Raw genomic sequence first — 20,533 nt, 5'->3', positions numbered from 1 at the left:
CTCCCGCGCCCCTCGTTCCGGCTCACAAAGGTTCCGCCCCAGCTCGCTGCGCTGCTGCGCGGCGGGAGGCCGGAGGGAAGACCCGTCCGCGCCCCGCCCCGCCTCGCTCCTCCCGGCAGGGGGCGCCCGCCCGCCCGGCCGCTTCCGGCCTCCCGCCCTGGAGGCGGGGCGGCGGCGCCTCGCGGGATCTCGCCCCCCGCCGGCCGAGGCGGGGGAACGCCGGGGCTCGCGGGTGGCTGTTTCCCGCCGGGCCGGTTAGGCGGTTGCCGGGCGCCGAGTTCCGGCGTTGCCGGGCGCCGCCGGGAGCCGAGCGGGGGATGCGGCCGGGCGGCGGGGGCTGCGGCACGGGCGGCGCCGGGGCATGGAGCGGCGCTGAGGCGGCTCCGGCCGGCGGAGGGGGCGGGCAGAGCGGCGCGCGGCGAGGGCCCATGGTGGCCGGCGGCCGCTGAGCTCCGCCGCTCGCTCGGCCGCGGAGACAGCCCGGGCGGAGCCGCCCTGGGGTCCCGAGGGCGGAGGCCGGCGGGGGCCCCGGGCGGGGAACAATGAAGCTCCTGAAGCCGACCTGGGTCAACCACAATGGTGAGAGCCGGGCGGGCAGCAGGTGCCGCGGGGCCGGGCGGGCAGGTGCGGCGGGACCCCGGGGGGCGGCGGGGCCCGCGGGCGGGGCCGGCGGGAGCGGGGCGGAGCGCGGCACACGCGTGGGGAGAGCGGGACCGCGAGCGAGGGGCGGCCGCGGGGAGCCCGGGACCGCACCCGGGGCGGCCGCAGCCGTTTGTTGGTGCCGCTGTTCGGTCCCCGCCGCTGCGGGGAACGGCGGGCAGGTGCGGCGGGGCGGGCGGGAGCGGCGAGTCCTGACCCCCCCGTGTCCTGCGGGCTTGTGAGGAGACCCCGGGCTGGGTGACTGGCGTGAGGCGGAGGTCCGAGAACGGAACCGGGGTTTCCAGAGAGGGGGGGTTTCCAAACGCGGAGTTTGTGTGTGGAGCGGCTCGGCCGGAGCCCGCCGCCCTCCAGAAGATGGCTGAGGTACCGGGCAGCCTTCCCCCGCGGGCTCGGGGCGGCCCTGCGGCCGCTGTGTGCCGGGAGAGCGGGGCTGGGAGCCGAAGGCTGAGCTGCTCTTACCTGCCAGGCAACTGCACGCGTGTGGAAGTAAGGAGGGATGGTTGGAATCCGGTGTGGGCTGTGCAAAGGAGAGAGGAGGCAGCGGTCGTGCTGCTCTCCTTGGCTGTGAGGTACTGATGTCCCGTGTCAACGGGACACAGCGGTCTCACATTGCTGGGTCAGGTCCAGGTCCCCGAATTCTGTAATTTTTAGCACTGGTCACCTGTGCTGTCACTGGCCATGGGGGAAAAGGATTCTTCCCCTAGTACTTCCAAAAACAACTCCCTGAAGTTATATAGTATCCTGCCTGCCACTCCTCTGGTAATTTTGTAGAGATTTGTGAGCTAAAACACTTTCAGAACGAAGTGTGGATGTTGACAGAAAGGCCTCTACTTTTCCAGGGTAGTGAGTACAGGATTCCATCACTGTTACATACTTGCACTGATGGTTACAATAAATTTTCAGAGTAATTTCTGTACTATTCCTGGTGAAGCAGCGAGAAGAAATCTAACATCAAGGGCTCACTTCTGTTTATGCAAGTTTTGTCCTCCAATTAATGGTTACAGCTTTATTTCAGCTGCAAATTTTATACCCTGGTATAAATGTCAATAGTTGGACCCATGTAGTTGATTAGTCTCTAGAATAAATCCAAGCCAGAGATCAGCTTATTCAAGGTAGAGAACTGTGCTTTGGGTTAGAAACGACAGTTGCAACTTTACAGCTTCCTTTCTATGTGCATGGTTGTCTTTGTAATCATGCTGCAGGTTTTAAGAACAGTAACCAAAGCCTGGAGTTGAAATTCACATCCATGCTTACCAGCAGCTAAATAAAAACTTCGGCCTAAATCTTTGCAAATCACAGAGATTAGATCTGTAACATCTTATTTCTTTCATGGTTGCATCTTTAGGTATGGGCTATGTATTTGAAATCTGCAGCATTTCAAAGCAGGTCTAACCATTGCAGAAAGCCAAGCAGCTTGCAGCATGGCCCCATGTATAAAGCCCTGCAGTTCTTTGCCCAGTGGATAATGCACTATTCAGGGCCTCAACAGTCCCAAATTTTATTCCTGTTTTTGCTGCTGTCCTGCTGGGATGAGTTTGGGCAAGTCACTTTGTCATGATTTCACCACCTGCAAAACAGCCGTTCATCACCAGCTTCATTTGTAAAGTGCTTTAAGGCCTGCTAACATAGACAGGTCTGTGTAACATTCATGTGTGCTTGTCCTTGGGGCAAAGAGCGCAGGATAAAAACTGGTGAGTTTAGTCGGCCTCTCATACATAACATACCCAGGTTCTGGATCCTGGAGGCATTGATGCATGCAGGTAGTCTGCTTCCTTCTGATGGGCCTACGTATTTACTCTGAAACCTCTCCAGAAACAGGGTGAAGATAATTTACACTGTGTGTGCTGAAGACTCGTGATAATTTTTACTCCTTTTTTTTTCCCCACGGGCACAAGAGACTGCTTCGCTGTTCTTGGTATGTGAGAGAGAGTCCTGATCACAAGACTGACTCTTACACACACCAGTTCAAGGTGTTGTCATTCCTGCCTTTCCCTCTCCCCACTCAGTTTTGGGACTTGTACTTTTCTGAGTGGGCTAGGATGAATTTCGTGATGCTCACAGGCATGCATTCTCCAGGAGATGAGACTTTAGAAGTCAGTGTCGTAGCAGGGAAATTCAGTACACCTGGGAATTGTGTGCAGCTCAGCCAGGATGCTGTGCATTTACAGTAAAAGCACTTAATCACATTTTGGCTCTACTACTTTTTGTCTTGGCATTCTTAATGTTGCTGTATCTGGGTACTTAGTGGAAATATTTCTCCTTCAGATGCATTTTCCATAAGCTTTTTACACTCTTAGTGGGGGTTTATTAGACTTTGCACGAAATTCTCATTAGTATTGTGTCCTCTTCCGTGTTTCTTTGACTTAGAAAGAATATTGAGAAGTACAATCCAAGGGTGGGGGTGGGAATGTGTGGCAGTAAGTCGGGTGGTGTGGTCTGCTTCTCCTTCCCAGCGTTCTGTTCAGTACCTGCATAAAGATGCATCACGCATCCAAGAGTTGTACGTACATATTTAGCACACAAGGTCTTGAGAGCCCTGGTGCTTAACGATGGCAAACACTGAGCTCTGCAGGAAAGCAGAGGTCCCTTGGGATTCTGAGAAACCCGTGCAAACCCCAAGGTGCTGTTCGTGTATAACAACTTGTAGAAATTGGAGCCTGCTTTTGTTTAAACATAGGCAAGGAGTTTATTATCTCTCCGAGCTGTAATGGTGGAATGTAAATATTTGAATTGATTTGTGAGTCGTGCTGGATGTTATGTATCAGATGGGCTGGAAGTAAAATGAATAGAAACTCAGTCATAGTGTGGTAGAAATTAATGTAAAATTGTCTTTGTAGTTCATTGATTATTGCCTAAAGTTAAATAACAAACAAGAATTATTCAATATTTAAAGTTACTCCTTTTCTTCAGCTGGTGTATTTTTTAAAGATGGAACCTTCTCCTTGGGTTTTAATTATCTTGGAACTTTCTGTTCCAAGCTTGTTTCATTATTGGCATTTCTTTCAGTACATAAGGTATATTTGAGTTCCTTAGATAATCCAACAGGACATCTGGTCTTTCTTAAGGTGTTCTGTGTTTAATGAATCTAGTTTGCTTCCATATGGAATGGGATGCTGGGAACGTCAATAATTTCAGCTCTTTTTGCTTTTTGTTCTGTTGTGTTTTGTTTGGGTTTTTTTTAGAAATTACTACAAGAGGTCAAAATGTCTTAACACACAATGTTAGATTTTAATGTTACTAAAGTGTCACATTTTGTTCTGATGCATCATGACTGTTGGGAGATTCAACACTTCACCACCTGGGAGCATGGGAATGCATTCAGTCACCTCGAAGCAGGAACCTTGTGCCTTTTGGCTCCTTTCAGCAGGATCTAACAACATAATCAGATAAAGACATGGACTTAGGGAAGGAAGCAGTTGCTATCAAATAATGGCTCCTTCTTCGGGGATTTTTTTTGAGAAAATGAAGGAAGTGAGAAAAAAATCCATTATCTGTGGTCAGCTGAGAAAACCTCAAGTAGTGTAGGGAAGGTCTTATAGCTTTAACCTGTGAGTGTTATCCACCACTGGAAATAGTATTCCCTTGATAATGATGCCCTGGAGGAGAGAGCACCTTCGTCATGACTTTGTCTTGCTAGATTTCTGTCCTGTAATCACTTAATCTGTTCTCCATATTTTCTTTTTTTTTTAATCATTTGACATCTCTAGATTAATAAAACTGGAAACACATGTAAGTCTTGGTTTACTTGGGCAAAAAAATCAAATTATTCTTGAACTTGTTCTGTATTTTAAGAGACATAGAAGCGTAGAGAGTAAACTTACAAAAACAAATAAATGCCTTCTGGATTGTGAAAGAGTTAATATACATTCATAACCAGGTGGCTTTATTTAACCACTTTATAGAACTTTATTGAACCACTGGTTCTTTTTTTTTTTAATCAAAGCAGTCTCATTGAATCATGACAAGCCTTGTGTTTCTTGATAACCAAGAAAAGCACATGCAGCTCTGGAGCAGGGCAGTGGGAAGATGTTCCTTTCCAAGCTTTGGCCTTCTAGTGCCTCTTACTGCTAACCTTGAAACTTTGAACTTGCCATTGACTCCACCTGAGTTTCAACTATTTCTGTACTGTGAATATAAGTAACAAAACTGACTTGAAACTTCATGTGGTGTTTGTGCTAAATAGGAACTGAATTTTTTTGATCATGGAATAATATCCAAAGCCATTGGAAATGAAATCCAGACTGATCTGTAAATAATATTTCATCTAAGTTGGCTTGTGAGTATTCTGCTGTGCCAGTGTTTGACATGGCATTTTGCAGTTGCTGTTTGTATTTTGATTAATGCACAGTGTCTGTTAAGAAGAGGGTGTAACAGGTTGAGGCTGGGTGTAGTTTGACAGATTTCCTGTCTATGGAAAATGGAAGACTCTTATCTGTTTGATTTAGTAAACTAATGGTTTTAAGGAGAAGCACAATGTCTTTAAGCGTTAACTACTGGGTGCACCTGGATGTTGCTGGTGAAACTGATCTATTAAATTAGTCCAATTTATTAGGAATTATCTATCAGCTGGAAGCTATTTACGTGGCTCTTGTAGGAGATAAATTTAACAGGCCTCATGTTCACAAGTCATTGTGCTTTAAATTTATTGGCAAATTCTGTGGAAAAGCCCAAGTTTACTGGGCAGATCATTGTGTATGATTAGTTACCTGTGGAATAAGATCCCTTCCTAGATCACAGTTAAGCCACACAGGAAACTTGCTTTGTTATTGAGGGCTTCACTTAATCACCCCCGCCTTTCCTGAGTGCAAAGTCCATACCCTCATTAAACTTTCCATGTAAAATAATGCCCTGTGACCTGACGACTTCCACTGAGGTCTGAGTTTTTGGGATTACAATAACTTATTAAAATACCTGCTCAGTGCTCAGCAGATCGAACCCCAAATTTCTGCTAGGAAAAGAACTGAAATAAAACTTCCTACTATATAAATACATGGATCATTTGAACACTGTCTTCAATGCCATTTCCCCTCCACATCATAAAATACAAGAGAACTGAAAGAGATTGATAGAAGAGTGACCAAAATGATAAAAAGTGTGAGACAGCTTTTTTGTACAAGGAATGACTGAGGAGAGTTGGATTCTTTGGGCTGGGAGTGGGAGAAGACGTGATGAATGCATATAGAGTTGTAAGCAGCAGAAAAGGGGTGAGAGAAGTAATTTTTGTTCACTGTTCTGTACAAGAACCAAGGGGTGTTGAAGTAACAGGTGGTAGGTGCAGGATATATGAAGTTGGTGGCTCTCACAGAGTCCATGACTGACCTGTGGATCTCTGTGTTAGGGGCTATTGGTGTTAATTACAGGTCTGAGAAACAGCTGATTGAATTTCTAGAATAAAAGTCTGCTGAGGGCCTCTGATTTAAGAAGTCAGTTGGAAATTTTTTGAGCTGGAAGATTATCCTAGGAAGAAGCATTGCATGCTTAGCATTGTACAGATCCCTAGGGAGATACCTAGTTATTGTCTCTGAACACAGAGTACTGGACTAGGTGAACATTTTCCTTGGTGTGATGTGGCTAATTTTATCAAGTAGTCTTGGAATGATGGGTGCTAGTTCTTTTGCCTGTAATGATAAATTGCCTTATTTTATACTGGCATGTGTGTGATCATGCCTGCAGAAGCATTCCAGTTTGAAAAGGTTCAAACTGATGCCAAAAATTACGTGAATATGGAAGTCACATGGATATTCCTTCAACTAATCCTTAGTGGTAGCTCTTTGAGCATCACTGAAATGCAGTAAGGTTACTTTTCTCCCCTCTTCCTTCTCATGCAGAGGTTGAAGAATTGTGATCATACAAGAGAGTGGTATGTGATTCAGTGTTCAGAGAATAGGCTGAGAGTGAGGGTTGTCTTGGTTCCAAAGCTGTTCCCCAACTATGTTAGTTATTTGTTACAGGGTTTACATTTTCATAAAACTTTTCTTCTGAAAGATGTAGCATATAGAAAACTGGAAGATTTAAGGGTAATATTAGAGTTTCATAACAATAGAATTTAAATTTGAGACAGGTAATTAATTGTGTGATGCAATCTGAGATTGGGAAGGATTTAAGGAAACAAAACCAGAAACCAAACCAAAACTTGCTTCAGGTCATCAGCTAATGAACTGTAGAAATCTGGAAGAAGTTCCATACTCAAATGCAGTTTTGCCTCATTGGCTCTTGCTTTGTGGTATGATTTTGCTTTGAGGCATTTAGCATATCCTTCTGGATCAAGTGTCCTTGGTTATCACTGGTTTGTTATGGCATGGTAACTTCCATGTACACTTTTAATAGGCTGTCATTTCTGCCATTAACTTTCAACTCTTGTAGTCAGCTGTAATTCTTACAACTGTGACCAGCCAGAAAAGTTATGGTTCTTGTGGTGTTACTGCATTCTCTTGACTGTAAAATAATTCAATATGTTCTCTAATTCCAGGAAAGCCAATATTTTCAGTGGACATTCACCCAGATGGGACCAAGTTTGCAACAGGAGGACAAGGTATGTCTGCATGCTGAGAGAAGGCAGAATTTTGGGCTTTCATGATAATAATCTTGTGTCTTCTCAACACTTTGATTGGTTTGATCCTTTTAAAAACATATCACTTACATAATTATCTGTATCTTAGTGATATAAGTCATTAAAATGGATTGAAAAGTGCTGTTGTTATTGCAGAAGGCAGGGGTACATTTTCTGATACACTCATCCTCCTGGACATCATTGAGATAGTAGCTGCAATAATTGAGTTGTGACCATACTAGTCAAAATTATTTTTTATTTGAAGAATTGTATGTGAAATTTGGCTTTTTGCCCTGCCAAATAGTAGAGCTATTGGTACAAAAAATCCAATTGTATGCATGGAATAACTGAAGAAATACGTGCAAAAATATTATTTGGATTATAATAATGATTAATTTTATGTTGGCCACAGTAATTGAATATAGGATTTGAATGTTATCTTTTCTCTTTTAAAATAAGATTTTATTATAAATAATTCATCCTTATGGTTGCTATGATTATGTACAGTATGTTTTTCAAACAAGTCTGTAGAACTTTATTTTTAATAGCTTCAAGAAAAATACAACACTTTTGACTTGCTGTAATTATATCAGAATGTCATCTGTATTTAAATGTTTCCAAAGTTCCCTCTATACTTATGCCTAAATCTTAGCATCTGTTCTGGAACTGCAATTCAACTGAAAAGCTCTTTTGTGTCTATTTAAAAGGAGGGGCTTTTTGTTCTCTTACAGGTCAGGATTCTGGAAAAGTTGTGATCTGGAATATGGCTCCTGTCCTGAAAGAGGAAGATGAAAAGAATGAAAATATTCCCAAGATGCTTTGTCAGATGGACAATCACTTAGGTAACAAAGATTTTTTTTCTTTCTTTTACACACATTGGCAATTTGCCAAAGCACATGTTTGTAATTAGAAAAGTCATGCTGTATCCAGTGGTGAATCAATCAATAAAATACAAATAAAGTACAGCAGAGTGATCCTCTGCTTTGCTGTGTAATTCTTTAGATATTCAGCAGACAATGTTGTTAAAATGTGGGAAATTTTAGATCCCTTTGGAAATCTCTGCATGAACTTTTTCCAGCTGTGGTCATGAGGTAACTGATAATGCACATTCTGAGAAACTGGGAAGCTCTGAAGGAAAGGGAAAGAGAAGGAAAAAGTATAAAGGAAGCATCATATGAAGTATAATTGTTATAGTTCTAAATCATTCTGGATTTATTGTACGTGACATTTGAAAATACAGTTATATGAACAAACTGTACCCTTTATTTTCTTCAAGATGTGTATCTTTCCTTGTTTGCCATCTTCATCTCACTCATTATTAGATTAATATTAAATCTATCTTCTTTTGAGCTACTTTGGTGAAGCTTTTTGAAAGAAGGAATAGTTTTTTTTGAAGTAAGAAGTTCCTCAACTGCTACTGAAAGATAAGAACCAATTCATTTATCTAAGGCAGGCAGAGTAACTGCTCTGAGTAGAAAAAGCACACTTAAATCCTTGACATCTCCTGTCAAGTTTTGCTTGTTATAAACTCTGTCCCTGGTCCAGAACTACTTAATCTCCTATTTCATCTAACAAACTTTCTTTCCTACATTTCAGCTTGTGTGAACTGTGTGCGATGGTCAAACAATGGAGTTTACTTGGCTTCAGGGGGAGATGACAAGTTGATTATGGTGTGGAAACGAGCTGCGTAAGCATATTTCTTCTCAGTTTTGTTTCATTTCAAGGAGGATTGTCTGTCATGTCTCAATGTTTCTTCCCTGCACTGGCCTTTTGTAAGCTCACTGCTCTGCCTGATGCACAAGGAGCTGAAACCTGTGATACCACATCAGTGGTGTTGGAGATTTGGGCTGGAGTGTCTCTCTCTCCATGGGCTCTCTCTACTCTTGAGGAGCTGAGGCATTTCCTTCTGTCCTTGAAGAAAGCTTCTGGATAAGAGTTACCTTAAATGTTATTTTTTTTTCCTCTCTGTAGAAATTGTGCATATTATTTAAGCTATTTTTTTTAATTATTGGAATTACTTTCTCAAAAAAAAAAAAAAGAAATTTTGCTTCAGTTTTCACTGCAGAAATAACTGACTATAAAATATAAGTGTGCTGTGCAGCTGATTTTCTGCAGATAGAAGGTCTGAAGAACTTGAGGTGGTTCTGTTGATAACTGTTTCTGTTTTAATTAGGTACATTGGACCTAGCACTGTGTTTGGTTCTAGTAGCAAACTTACTAATGTTGAGCAGTGGAGATGTGTATCAATCCTCAGAAGCCATTCAGGAGGTAAGTTAAAAGATGTTGAATTAACATAATAGCATGTTTGGAAACAAATTGCTTTTCAGTGCTACCTTTTCTTGCTCAAATTGTAAAAATTTGGTGGCAAGTCAGTAATTACTTTTAAGAGCAACAACGAAAATCTAAAAGAAAATTTCATTTTTAATCAAATGCTTATTTTCAAGCAACTAACTTCTGGCAACTTTATAGTAGAAACTTATATTTTGCTATTTGCTACCTTAAAAATTAATCTTAGTAAAGGAAGCTAGACTATATTTTTTGTGAAATAAAGGTTCACACTTGCAGAGGATAATCTCCTCGTTGGCAGAAGATAAAGTTTTTATAAACCAAAGAATATTAATGTTAATTTAGAAAAAATAGCTAAGTTCAGTGCAAAAGATGAATAAACCTGATAATTTAAAATGCATTTTGCACCTGCTGACACGAGCTACGATTAAAATAAAGATTGTAATCACTTTAATCACTCCATATGTGTTGGAGTAAAGTGAGCATGTTGCAATAGCTACTGTTGCTTCTTCATTCAAAACAAGATAAAGTACTTACACAGCCATTAGTCCTTCCATAATCACTAAACATTGCATTCTGCCTTGGATTTATTTTTTGTTGTTCCCCACTGAACATTGTAAGTGGGAGAGCCTCTCTCCCGATGAGTGTTGCTGGTGTTCTTTGCCTTCACCTCTAGTAAGATGATTGCCATTTCTCAGTGAGAGGAGAAATGTTGCCACAAAAGTTCTTGCTAAAACATTTTTTGGATTCTCCAATTACCATCAACATCTGATATGGATACTTTTCTTTGTTTAAACAGATGTCATGGATGTGGCGTGGTCTCCGCATGATGCCTGGCTGGCATCTTGTAGTGTTGATAACACTGTTGTCATCTGGAATGCTGTCAAATTTCCAGGTGAGAATTCTCACATTTCAAATGTGCAAGTACCTAAAGCTTTGTGACAAACTCTTCCCTCCATGGATGTATTTCACTGGCTGAAAATCTCTTCTGTGACAATGGATTGTCTGTCTTTTAAGATGACACACTTGCAATCTGGTGAGTCAATCCTCCTTCCAAGGTTGGATGGCAGTGAGCAGTAGGTCCTGCTCTGCTGTAGGCAACAGCTATAATTCAGGTTGTGCTGTGGATTTTACATGAAGGTCATTATTACATCTATTTTCTTTTTCACCTTCTTTGCAAGATCCCAAACAAATAGAACTTCAGCTTGATATTACATCTACAATGCATATAGGTTTTTCCCTGTTGCCTTTGTACCTTCAGGACTTTCCATTCTTTTGCCTTGGGGAGAGGGAGCATTATCTCATTTACTCCATTTTAAATCCAGCTGCTTAATAAGCAGTGTGACTTTACATGATGAAGGGGAGGAAGGAAGGACATGGGGAGCCTCACAGTAGCAGAAGTTTTTATTTGGCTGCTTCTCACCATGTAACATGATGCAGGCTAAAACTCCCATTATATGGTGCCCAGTCACTGCTATTTATTTCAAGGTTGCTTCCAATCCTGATACCAGAGTTTTGAGGCTTCCAAGCTGGTTGTGTAGCCCATGCAACCCTCTCAGCCTCTTCTCTCACCATCTGATAAGCAAGAGATTGACCGAAATTGGCTGCCAGATGTGTCAGGCTTGTAAGCCTGTTCATTTGCAACTTTGTCTCAGTTCATGTTTGGTGCACAAAGCAGAATTTGTTGTCATGATCTTTGGATACAGAGGAAAGGGTGACTGTGTAACTGAAGTTAGCTTGTAAGTGCTATTCTGAACTGCCTGGGCTCTGCTGGTCTTCCTGCTCTGATCTATTTCTTACAAAGAGTTTTGCAAACCTTCTTTTGTCCAGAATTCTCTTTCCCACTTCCTATATAATTCTTAGCTTAAATGCAGCTTCCAGATTGGTTGGCATGTTGTTTGTACATTAGAAGAGGTTATCTTGAATACGCTGTTTCAGAAAGATCTTGTTAACCTCCTCAACAGTCTGTCCTAGAGGAGATAGCAGTCACTCATCTCTCTTCTCAATGTTGTGTGCACAGAAATTCTTGCCACTTTGAAGGGGCATTCTGGCTTGGTAAAAGGGCTGACCTGGGATCCTGTTGGAAAATATATTGCCTCTCAAGCTGATGATCGAAGTTTGAAGGTGTGGCGGACCATGGACTGGCAGTTGGAAACCAGCATCACAAAACCCTTTGATGAGGTACTTCAGAATGTGTGACCGTTCAAAGTGAATTCCTGCAGAATGACTGAACACTGTAAGGATCACTCTGGTTCTGCACAAACATTAGTGAATTTAACAGTGCTGAATCAAATGAAACTATCAGATGGCAGATTCAAAAGGGGGGGAGGAAAGAGCTACATTCTCACAACATGTGAATAAATGGAGTGTAATGGGCATTTGGTGTTGTAGGTGCCAAAGGTTGACATGGGTTATGTAAACAATTAAGTTAATTCCTGGAAATGTAGAGGTTATTCCAAGGGAGTATCAGCTCACTAATTACATTGTTCTTATGTTCTTCCCTATGCATCTTCTATTGGCCACTATCAGAAACATAAGTACTTAGGAAGGATCTTTGGTCTGACGTTGTAGGGCTGTTATATAATTACATTGATCAAGAGATCAAATATCTGGGAACAGAAGTGGGTGCTTAGTGAGTGGAGTGTTTTGCAGTGATCTTATGGTATTGTGATTAGTACAATTGCTCTTATTAACAGACTGTGAACGCCTATCATAGAATCACAGAATGATTTGAGTTGGAAGGGACCTTAAAGATCATCTAGTTCCAACCCCCTGCATGGGCAGGGACACCTCCCACTAGACCAGGTTGCTCCAAGCCCCGTTCAGCCTGGTCTTGAACACTTCCACTGCTGAGAATTTAAAGTAATGTCATTCTTCCATATTCACAAAAGACTTATTTTGTAATCATATTTCCTGAATCTAAAATGTAAAGTTTGTAGTAAAAACCCTGTGTGTGCCCAAGACTTTTAAAGCTCTAACATGTTGAGATATTTTTTTTTTTTTATTCTTTTTATCAGTGTGGAGGGACAACTCATGTGTTGCGTCTTAGCTGGTCACCTGATGGTCACTATCTTGTTTCTGCTCATGCCATGAATAATTCTGGACCTACTGCTCAGATCATCGAGAGAGATGGATGGAAAACCAACATGGATTTTGTAGGGCATCGGAAGGCAGTTACAGTAGTGGTGAGTGAGTGATAGTAATTTATCCCAGGAGGAAAATTTCTAAGATGTGCTTTTTGATAATTTTATGCATAAACGAAACAAGAGGTGGAGATAATTGGTCAAGATTAGCAAAGCAAATGCATGGTGGTGATTAAAATAAAGGTCAGCTTTATCTGTTGGAAGCAATCAGCTTTCTCTTGTGATAGGAGAAGTGGACATAGATGATCAAGATAAGAAGGGGGAGTATAGGAGGATGTTAGGAATGCCAAACACCAACTTCGTTAGCTGTTCAGTGACTTTATTAAAGTCACAGGTTTCTAGTGGGCTCTTGATTGCTAATAAAATTAATATTCAAGAAGCCTCTTAAGAAGCATATGCTGCTTTTGTCTGTCTGGTGGGGGACTTTGTTTCTATGATATGTTTCTTTTTCACTATTAAGTGGAAAACTTGCTTTTAAAGCAGATCTCATACTAAAATGTAATTACTATAATAAAATGTTGGGCATCTTATGTGTTCAGAAATTCAATCCAAAAATCTTCAAGAAGAAACAAAAGAATGGGAGCTCCACCAAGTCAAGTTGTCCCTACTGCTGTTGTGCTGTTGGTAGCAAGGATCGATCTCTTTCTGTCTGGGTAAGTGGGTTTTTGCTACCTTTGACTAACATAGTCGTTTGGATAACTTCAGGGTTTAGCACAAAAGTCATGTGTACTGTCTTATATTTAGATTAATGTTTAGTTTTTTTTTCTCTGCTGTTGCAGGATTAGCTGGGGGGGAAGGAAGTGGATTGGTATTAGTTCATTTCTCAAACGGCAAAAGCAGCTACAAGCCAGGGGCAGAGTATGTTGCCCTGGTAGGGGGGAGGAACTGTTAAGGGAAATAATGTTACCACAGTTAATAAATGTAATTCAGCCTTATCTTCTTCTTGTATCTTTTATGCATTCTCCATGTGAGTCTCATAAGAAAAAAGCCTTTACTGTTTTTCCATGTTTAGCCCATCTACCCATTAATCACTCTTTGAGTCTAGCTTTGTTCATCTCACTTTTATGAGTATGAGGAGATATAGCAAGCACAGGGTAGCAGTTTCTGAGCACATACACAGCTCATCTTTCTGCTTTGTTCTGGCTTCAGTCTGGCCTTCTGTCTTTACTATGGAAGGGAATGTGAGAGTGAATAAGCTTTTTAAGTATACATTCAAGTTTTCAATATTGAGGTAGGGTTTTACTTTAAAATCTGCACTAAAATTGTGATTCTGACTAAGAAAAAGTAGCTATTCTCACGTTTATAAATGCAAGATATGTTGTTTGGCAACTGCAAAGGACAGGGAATACATTTAACTGGTTTGTAAAGCTTTGTGATGAGAGCATGTACCAGAACACACCAATTACTAACTGCTATCTACTATTTATAGATTGCAGTGTGATATTTATCCATCAATCACTAAATGCATAACACTAAATCTGTTTCTGGCAATGCTACCAGTGCATACCCATATCAAAGTATCACTCTCAGTGTATTTTGCTTTCTATTTATACTATGCTTTCATGTATGATGCCTGTTGAGGTTATACTAGGTTTTACCAGAGGTGCAAAGTTATAGGCAGTCTTTGCCCTGAAGAGCTTAATAGATACATATACAACACAGACCTATGGAAACATAGAAGAAATAACTACTACATTACCTCTGTGAAACATTCTAGGGCACATTGCCTTCTGCTTCATTTCAGTTGTGCTGTTCAGTTCATTCATCATGCTGTGGATATTGAATCCATTGGTTTAGTGTAAAAGAACTTAAAATATCTGATTTAGAAGAGGTTACTGGGAATTTTCATATTCAATTCTTTATTACTAAGCTGATTTACAAGTGTAAAGGAATCCTCTTTAAGAATAATTGTAAGTCAAATTCCCTTTGCTCTCAATAGACTTCACTTTTAGACAAGTAGTCTGGAAACTAGTCATGGAAACCTGATCTGTTTTCTGTCTTCCTCTTTTGCTGTCAGTTTGCAACATCCTTATCTTAGTAAAGCTTAGAATAGAAGCTGACTTTAGCATCTGCAGAATTATTTTTTGAGTGGTAGAGAGTGTTCTATGACTGCAGTGTAATGGCAAAATTAGTTAAGAAATTCATCCTGTTTCAGAAGGGAAAGGTTTGAATATCAGCTCCAGATGGATGATCTGTTCTCCAGAGCTTCTCTGTGCCAGTAGTGGAATGGGTAGCTAGGTGCTTCAGATACACTATCAGGCACACAGCTGTCTCCTGGCCAGATCTTGTTTGGTAAATATTGTTAGGCTCAGGGAGAGTGTTAATGTGGTAATGGTACCATATGACTGCTAAATTTCTGTTGTTTCTTCTGTTTTAAGCTCACATGTCTGAAAAGACCATTAGTTGTCATACATGAGCTGTTTGACAAATCTATCATGGACATCTCCTGGTAAGTTGATTTCTATTGTATGTTACAAAAGCCCAAGTGTTATCAACTCTAGGTACACACATTAACTGGAAATTTCTTAAAACAATACACATTGTAGCTGTTGGAACACAATGGGTTCCTGAAGTTTTTGGTTCTGCTGCAACATCTTTGGTAGTAACAATAGCAAATAGCAGGTGGTCACTTGAGATTGTATGACATTAAAACTCAATAAAAACTAATATATTTAGAACATAAGGCAGTAAAATAACTGTGGAATGATTCTCTGAATTTTTTTTCATAGAATATGTAATTTATACCATAGCATGGAGAACATGATGAGTTTTAGATGCATTACATCTATGAAAAGTTATTGCACTATACAGTTATGAAGGATTCAGGTCAGCCTCCTAGGATGATCTTGCCATCATGGCTAAGGAGACAATATACCACAAGAGAGTTATTTTTGTGGGAGTATTTTTGTTTTATACGTACACTCATTTATCACACACACATGCACTACTCTCTCATCATTTGAATGTCTGAAGGTTTTTCATACGTAAAAAAAGTAAATGCAATAGCTTTTGTTTTTTAGTAAAAATGTAGTCATACTGTGTTGTTGCAGCACCATGTGAAGGGTGTTGAGGAGCAGCAGAGGCTGATCACATAGCAAGTCTCAGAGAAGGGCTAATGCAGCTACTACACACAACCACACCTCATCCACCCAGCACAGGACATAGCAGAAGGGCAAGGGCTGAGTTTTTCCAAGAGGCTGCAGCACATCTCTAGTGATTTGGGTTGAGTTGGACAACCCATATTCCCAGCAGTCCAACATACCAAATCTTGTTTTCCTCCTTCTGCAGTTAGTGGTGCTGTCTCCTCTCCTGCTTTCTTCCTAAGGCCTTGTCATAAAAGTGCAGAAGTTAATATTTCTTTATTCCCTGAAAGATGTGAATAAAAAGGGAGAATTAACCTGAGACCACTCAGTAAGTGGTATTAAAAAAGTACTTGGCACCTGTGCATCAGGTCATTTACAGAGCTATGGGTTCTGTACAATAAAAGACTTTTTTTCATGATAGGCACACTGCTGATTGTCCAGTTTGTCTTAATTCTAGCACTCCCTAACTTTTGAAATCCTACTTTAATAAATATAACAACCATGGTGGATTTATGCTGTAAATTTTAAAGCGCAGAGTTGTGTAACTTACTGTTTTCTGTGTGCCATGTGGATTTTGACATGAAGCTCAGTGAAGAATGACAAAAAGCTTTAAAAAACCAAAACATTTTTCTTTCATTAATAGATTTAAGACTAGAAAGCCAATATGTGGAGTATTTAATGAGAAGTGCTGCTATTGTTGTAGTACAATAGCTTTGAACAGTTTTGTTTTCCCGTAGCATTTTTAATTTCTCCATCTGCAATTTGCACATTTTTCATGGGGTAAAGTCATTTGGAGTAATAGCTGGTTAACATTTTGCCATTTCTGAGAAAATGGTTTTGTGGGATATTTCAGAGACAAAGGATCATCAGGAAGCTTGTTATTTTATATCCTGTTTACACATTGAAATGTATGGTTAAAATGCCAATAATATGGAATGTTCCCAGAAACATGCTTCATTCTGAAAACAGACTGAGTGAATTCAGAGGAATCTGACACTTGCATATTGTTACAGCTGTCTGTTTTCCACTTCAGAGTTTTAGACTTGGATCTATCATCATAATACCTGAACATAATAATGTTTTCATGGAACAATTGATCCAGAGGTTAATAGAAGCTCAGCAGTTTTGTCTGCTAAGCAAACAGAAAAGTCAACAATATTTTATCATTTTCTAACTTGGAGTAGTGTTGGTTTAACCTAGTTACAAGATGCCAAGGCAAACTGCTCTGGATGTGATGCCATGAGGATGTATCACCCTTTGTGTGTGAGATTTTTATGCCTATAGAGCAACATTCTTCAGTCCACCTATGGTAAAAACTATCAGGGCACCACCCACCATGAAAAAATGTTTTTGAATACCTATAACAGGATGAATGTGCTATACTTTTAAGCCTTGCTAGACTAATTTGGATAGGATTTCAGGGTAATGCCTGTGTCCCTTTCCTTTTCTGGTCTCTGTAACCAGTCATGTGTAAAGCAGTCACTGTCTCTGTGAGCTCTATAATTGGAAGTTACTGGGTTAGCAGTCAAAACTCATACTGTTTTTTTTCTTTCCAAATATGCATTTATAGCTTATATGTGGAAGGATATAATTGCATTAAGACTGGAATGTATAGTTTCTCCTTTCTCTTCCACTAGTAAAACCTTTTTGGGACCCCCAGAAGATGGTTAGACTATACCTCCACATAGAAGAATATGTGCAGTTTGCTTAAAAACCTAAATAATGAACAATAACAAAACAGATTCTTGCCTAGTATAGAGATCTTTGAACTGCTCAGATGCATGTCTTGCTTTCTTTTTATTGCTGTTGCTTCAGATAATGACAGAGAAGAGATACTTCTCCAACTTCTTTATTTATCTGTTACTTATTTCCCATGCATAATGCAGCTTCATCTTCTGTGGGCCCCAAACAGCAGTTTATGTGGCCTGAAAAGAAGTGTGTAGATCGCTTCTCTGTGGAAGGCCCCTTTCTTCACCCAGTTCCATTGCCACACCAATATTCTACATCTTTTGAAGAAACACATCATTTTATCTCATTGTTCATTGTTTTGCCCCTATGGAAAGGTTTTCATGGTGCTGATCATGCCATGGGTAGGTGTATTGCTCTAATGCCACCTTCCTGGGTGCAGCCTCCAAGGGAATAGCAGCACATGGAGTCCTGCTGCCCATCACCCTGTCTCCTTGCTGTCCCACTTCTTATGCTAACATTTTTATTGAGCAATTTTATTGTATTGTCCCTTTGTATCAATGAAAGAGATTGAAAACAAATATGGACCTTTATTTCCTTTAGGACCCTTAATGGACTTGGTATCCTGGTGTGTTCCATGGATGGATCAGTGGCGTTTTTAGACTTTTCCCAGGATGAACTTGGAGATCCGCTCAGTGAGGAGGAGAAGGTACAGTAAGCATTCAGATAATCTGTGATCATATTTAAGGAATGTATTGATTCAATTAAAATATCAGACTATTCATAGAAGTATGTAGTGGCTGATTTCCATTTTACAGAGAAATGTGTTCTTGTCTGCTTTACAAATAATAAAAAAGATAGTCAAGAGATGGATTTTTGTTTCTATTTTGGAAAGAAATTCTGTTTGGAAAGCATCCACTTGCTTACAAATCATTATACATTTGAAGTAATTATTTGGCCAAGGGAACAAGGACTGGGTGCTTCAAAACACTTTAGAATTATTCTTTGACTTGCATATATACAAGTCTTTTAAAACTGATTGCTGTTGGCTGTGTTTTCCTCTCATTGCTATTAGCAACTAAAGCTTTGAATTCCAATTATTTTATGTATTGATTTAGTGCTAGCTGGAAATATAAAGAACAAAATCTGTTATGTGTAGAGGGCATTTGCATTTTATGGATTCCATTAGATTTGTGTGATTCCATTTCATTACAATTAGTGATGTCATGAGAGCAATTGTAGTCACTCCTTTTGTATGATACATTTTCAACACCCACAGAGCAACATTCATCAGTCCACCTATGGTAAAAGCCTGGCAATCATGACTGAAGCTCAGTTGTCTACCACTATTATTGAGAATCCAGAGATGCTCAAGTACCAACAGAGACAGCAACAGCAGCAGGTGGAGCAGAAGAATGCCTCAATTAGGGAAGCATCTGGGTCTGCAGCAGCGGCTCCCAAAGTGGCGAGCATGGTTAATGGGGAGAGTTTGGAGGACATTAGAAAGGTAGGTGTTCTGGGAGAGTCACTTCATAGTGTCACTAAGCTGATAAATACCAACCTGCTTATGTATTTTTCATGTTGAAGGGCACCTTTCACCCCATGAATGGCCCAGGAGACATCACTGGCACTTGTTGAAAAGTTAAAATACTTTTAAGCAGCAGTAGGACCATGTGAAAAAGGCTTGTGGGTATTTCTCTGATGAATGCTAAATTCATGGGGTGCAGAAAGGAAGCCAAAGGTAGCTAGTAACAGTCCAACTGTAGAATTGTGCTTCTCTTTCTCAGTGAAGGAGGTTGAAAGCATTATTTAGTTATCCCCTAAACGAAGAACACAACTTTTAATGAAGCATTCTGCACATAGATAAGAGTGATTTGGACTTGATTCTCTTATGTGGAATCAGAATTCTTTTGTACTTTGTAGTGTATGAACTTCTACTTAAAAAACACCTACTATTGGTAAAAAAAAATGGTAGTAATAAAATACACTTGTATTAATAAAAATACGGATTGATTCTATTTACACATCAACAGTGTGGTTTAAGGTTAATATGGAAAAAAATCTTTAACATATTTTTAATTAAGGAACATCTTTCATTGAATACACCTATAATTGTCAGTTGGAAAAAAATAAAAAAAGCATTTTCTATTTAACAGAAATGACAATGAAATATATTTCCCAACAGAATCTCTTAAAAAAGCAAGTTGAAACACGAACAGCAGATGGTCGGAGAAGGATCACACCTCTCTGCATAGCTCAGCTGGACACTGGGTATGTTTAGAAGTCATCTTTAAAATCCTTCTTTAACTTTTTATCGGTGCAAACTCAGAATTCTGACTTAGTATAATCTTATGGCATCTAGAAGCTCTTGCTGGAAATACCTGGAAATACAGAATATAATTTCAGCCTATTTTCTCTTAGCTAAAAGATCCTGCTTCCAATAGATAATTCTCATTATCTACTATTGCAGGTGAGAGAACACTCACCATTATAAATGAGTGAACTCTATTGCAAGTTCATATCTGCATTTATACTGTCTTTAGTGTCCTTAGTAGATGAGAAACAACTGTGGAAAGTTAGGTGGTGGTGGTTTATTTAGGTTGTGCATGAATATCCACTTGTGGAAAAGGAGAGAATGGAATAAACAGTTTAGTTAAATTTTTTATTTTAAGTTTATTTTTAAATATTCTTTTTAGACTGTTGTCTAGAAATATATTTGTTATTTGTCTTTTTGCTCAGGGATTTTTCTACAGCATTTTTCAATAGCATCCCAATATCTGGATCTCTCTCTGGTTCAATGATGTCTTCTCAAAGTAACCAGCAGCTCATGTCATTAGATTCCAACGCTGCAAATTCCTTTAATGCTTCAAAGCCTTCTGTAGAGCCAACAGCAGCCAGTATAAAGCCAACAGATGATGCAGCCAATAAAGATGGGTCAGTATTTGCCGTTTTGTTTTTTGCTTATATGTCTCTGTTTAGTTACTAATTCTTGTTTACAGTTCTGTAATCAAGCAGTTGTTAAAGTGATTTTCTTACTGCAAAACTTCAAGAAACTAACATTCCTGAATGCATCAAGATTTTATTAGTATTTAATTACTTTAAATAGTGATAAATCAGTAATTAAT

The 20,533-nt window shown here is 40.1% G+C and overlaps 1 protein-coding gene across 1 annotated transcript in view; it reads left to right on the top strand.

Annotated features, from left to right (window-relative positions):
* The first annotated feature begins 279 nt into the window (after positions 1–279).
* Positions 280–20,533, top strand: part of LOC127391398 (protein HIRA) — a 33,997-nt gene continuing 13,743 nt past the window's right edge. Inside the window, exons 1-14 of the mRNA XM_051634106.1 lie at positions 280–579; positions 7,130–7,192; positions 7,942–8,052; positions 8,807–8,897; positions 9,384–9,478; positions 10,296–10,391; positions 11,517–11,677; positions 12,514–12,681; positions 13,179–13,292; positions 15,018–15,088; positions 18,012–18,117; positions 18,688–18,915; positions 19,594–19,679; positions 20,148–20,342. Coding sequence (XP_051490066.1) covers positions 543–579; positions 7,130–7,192; positions 7,942–8,052; positions 8,807–8,897; positions 9,384–9,478; positions 10,296–10,391; positions 11,517–11,677; positions 12,514–12,681; positions 13,179–13,292; positions 15,018–15,088; positions 18,012–18,117; positions 18,688–18,915; positions 19,594–19,679; positions 20,148–20,342 — 1,622 coding nt within the window. The 5' untranslated portion in view covers positions 280–542. The remainder of the gene's footprint in view (positions 580–7,129; positions 7,193–7,941; positions 8,053–8,806; positions 8,898–9,383; positions 9,479–10,295; positions 10,392–11,516; positions 11,678–12,513; positions 12,682–13,178; positions 13,293–15,017; positions 15,089–18,011; positions 18,118–18,687; positions 18,916–19,593; positions 19,680–20,147; positions 20,343–20,533) is intronic.

Source organism: Apus apus, chromosome 16 (genome assembly GCF_020740795.1).
Source record: "Apus apus isolate bApuApu2 chromosome 16, bApuApu2.pri.cur, whole genome shotgun sequence".
NCBI lineage: Eukaryota > Metazoa > Chordata > Aves > Apodiformes > Apodidae > Apus > Apus apus.
Note: the sequence above shows the minus strand (reverse complement) of the source record. Positions and strands in the feature narration are given on the sequence as shown.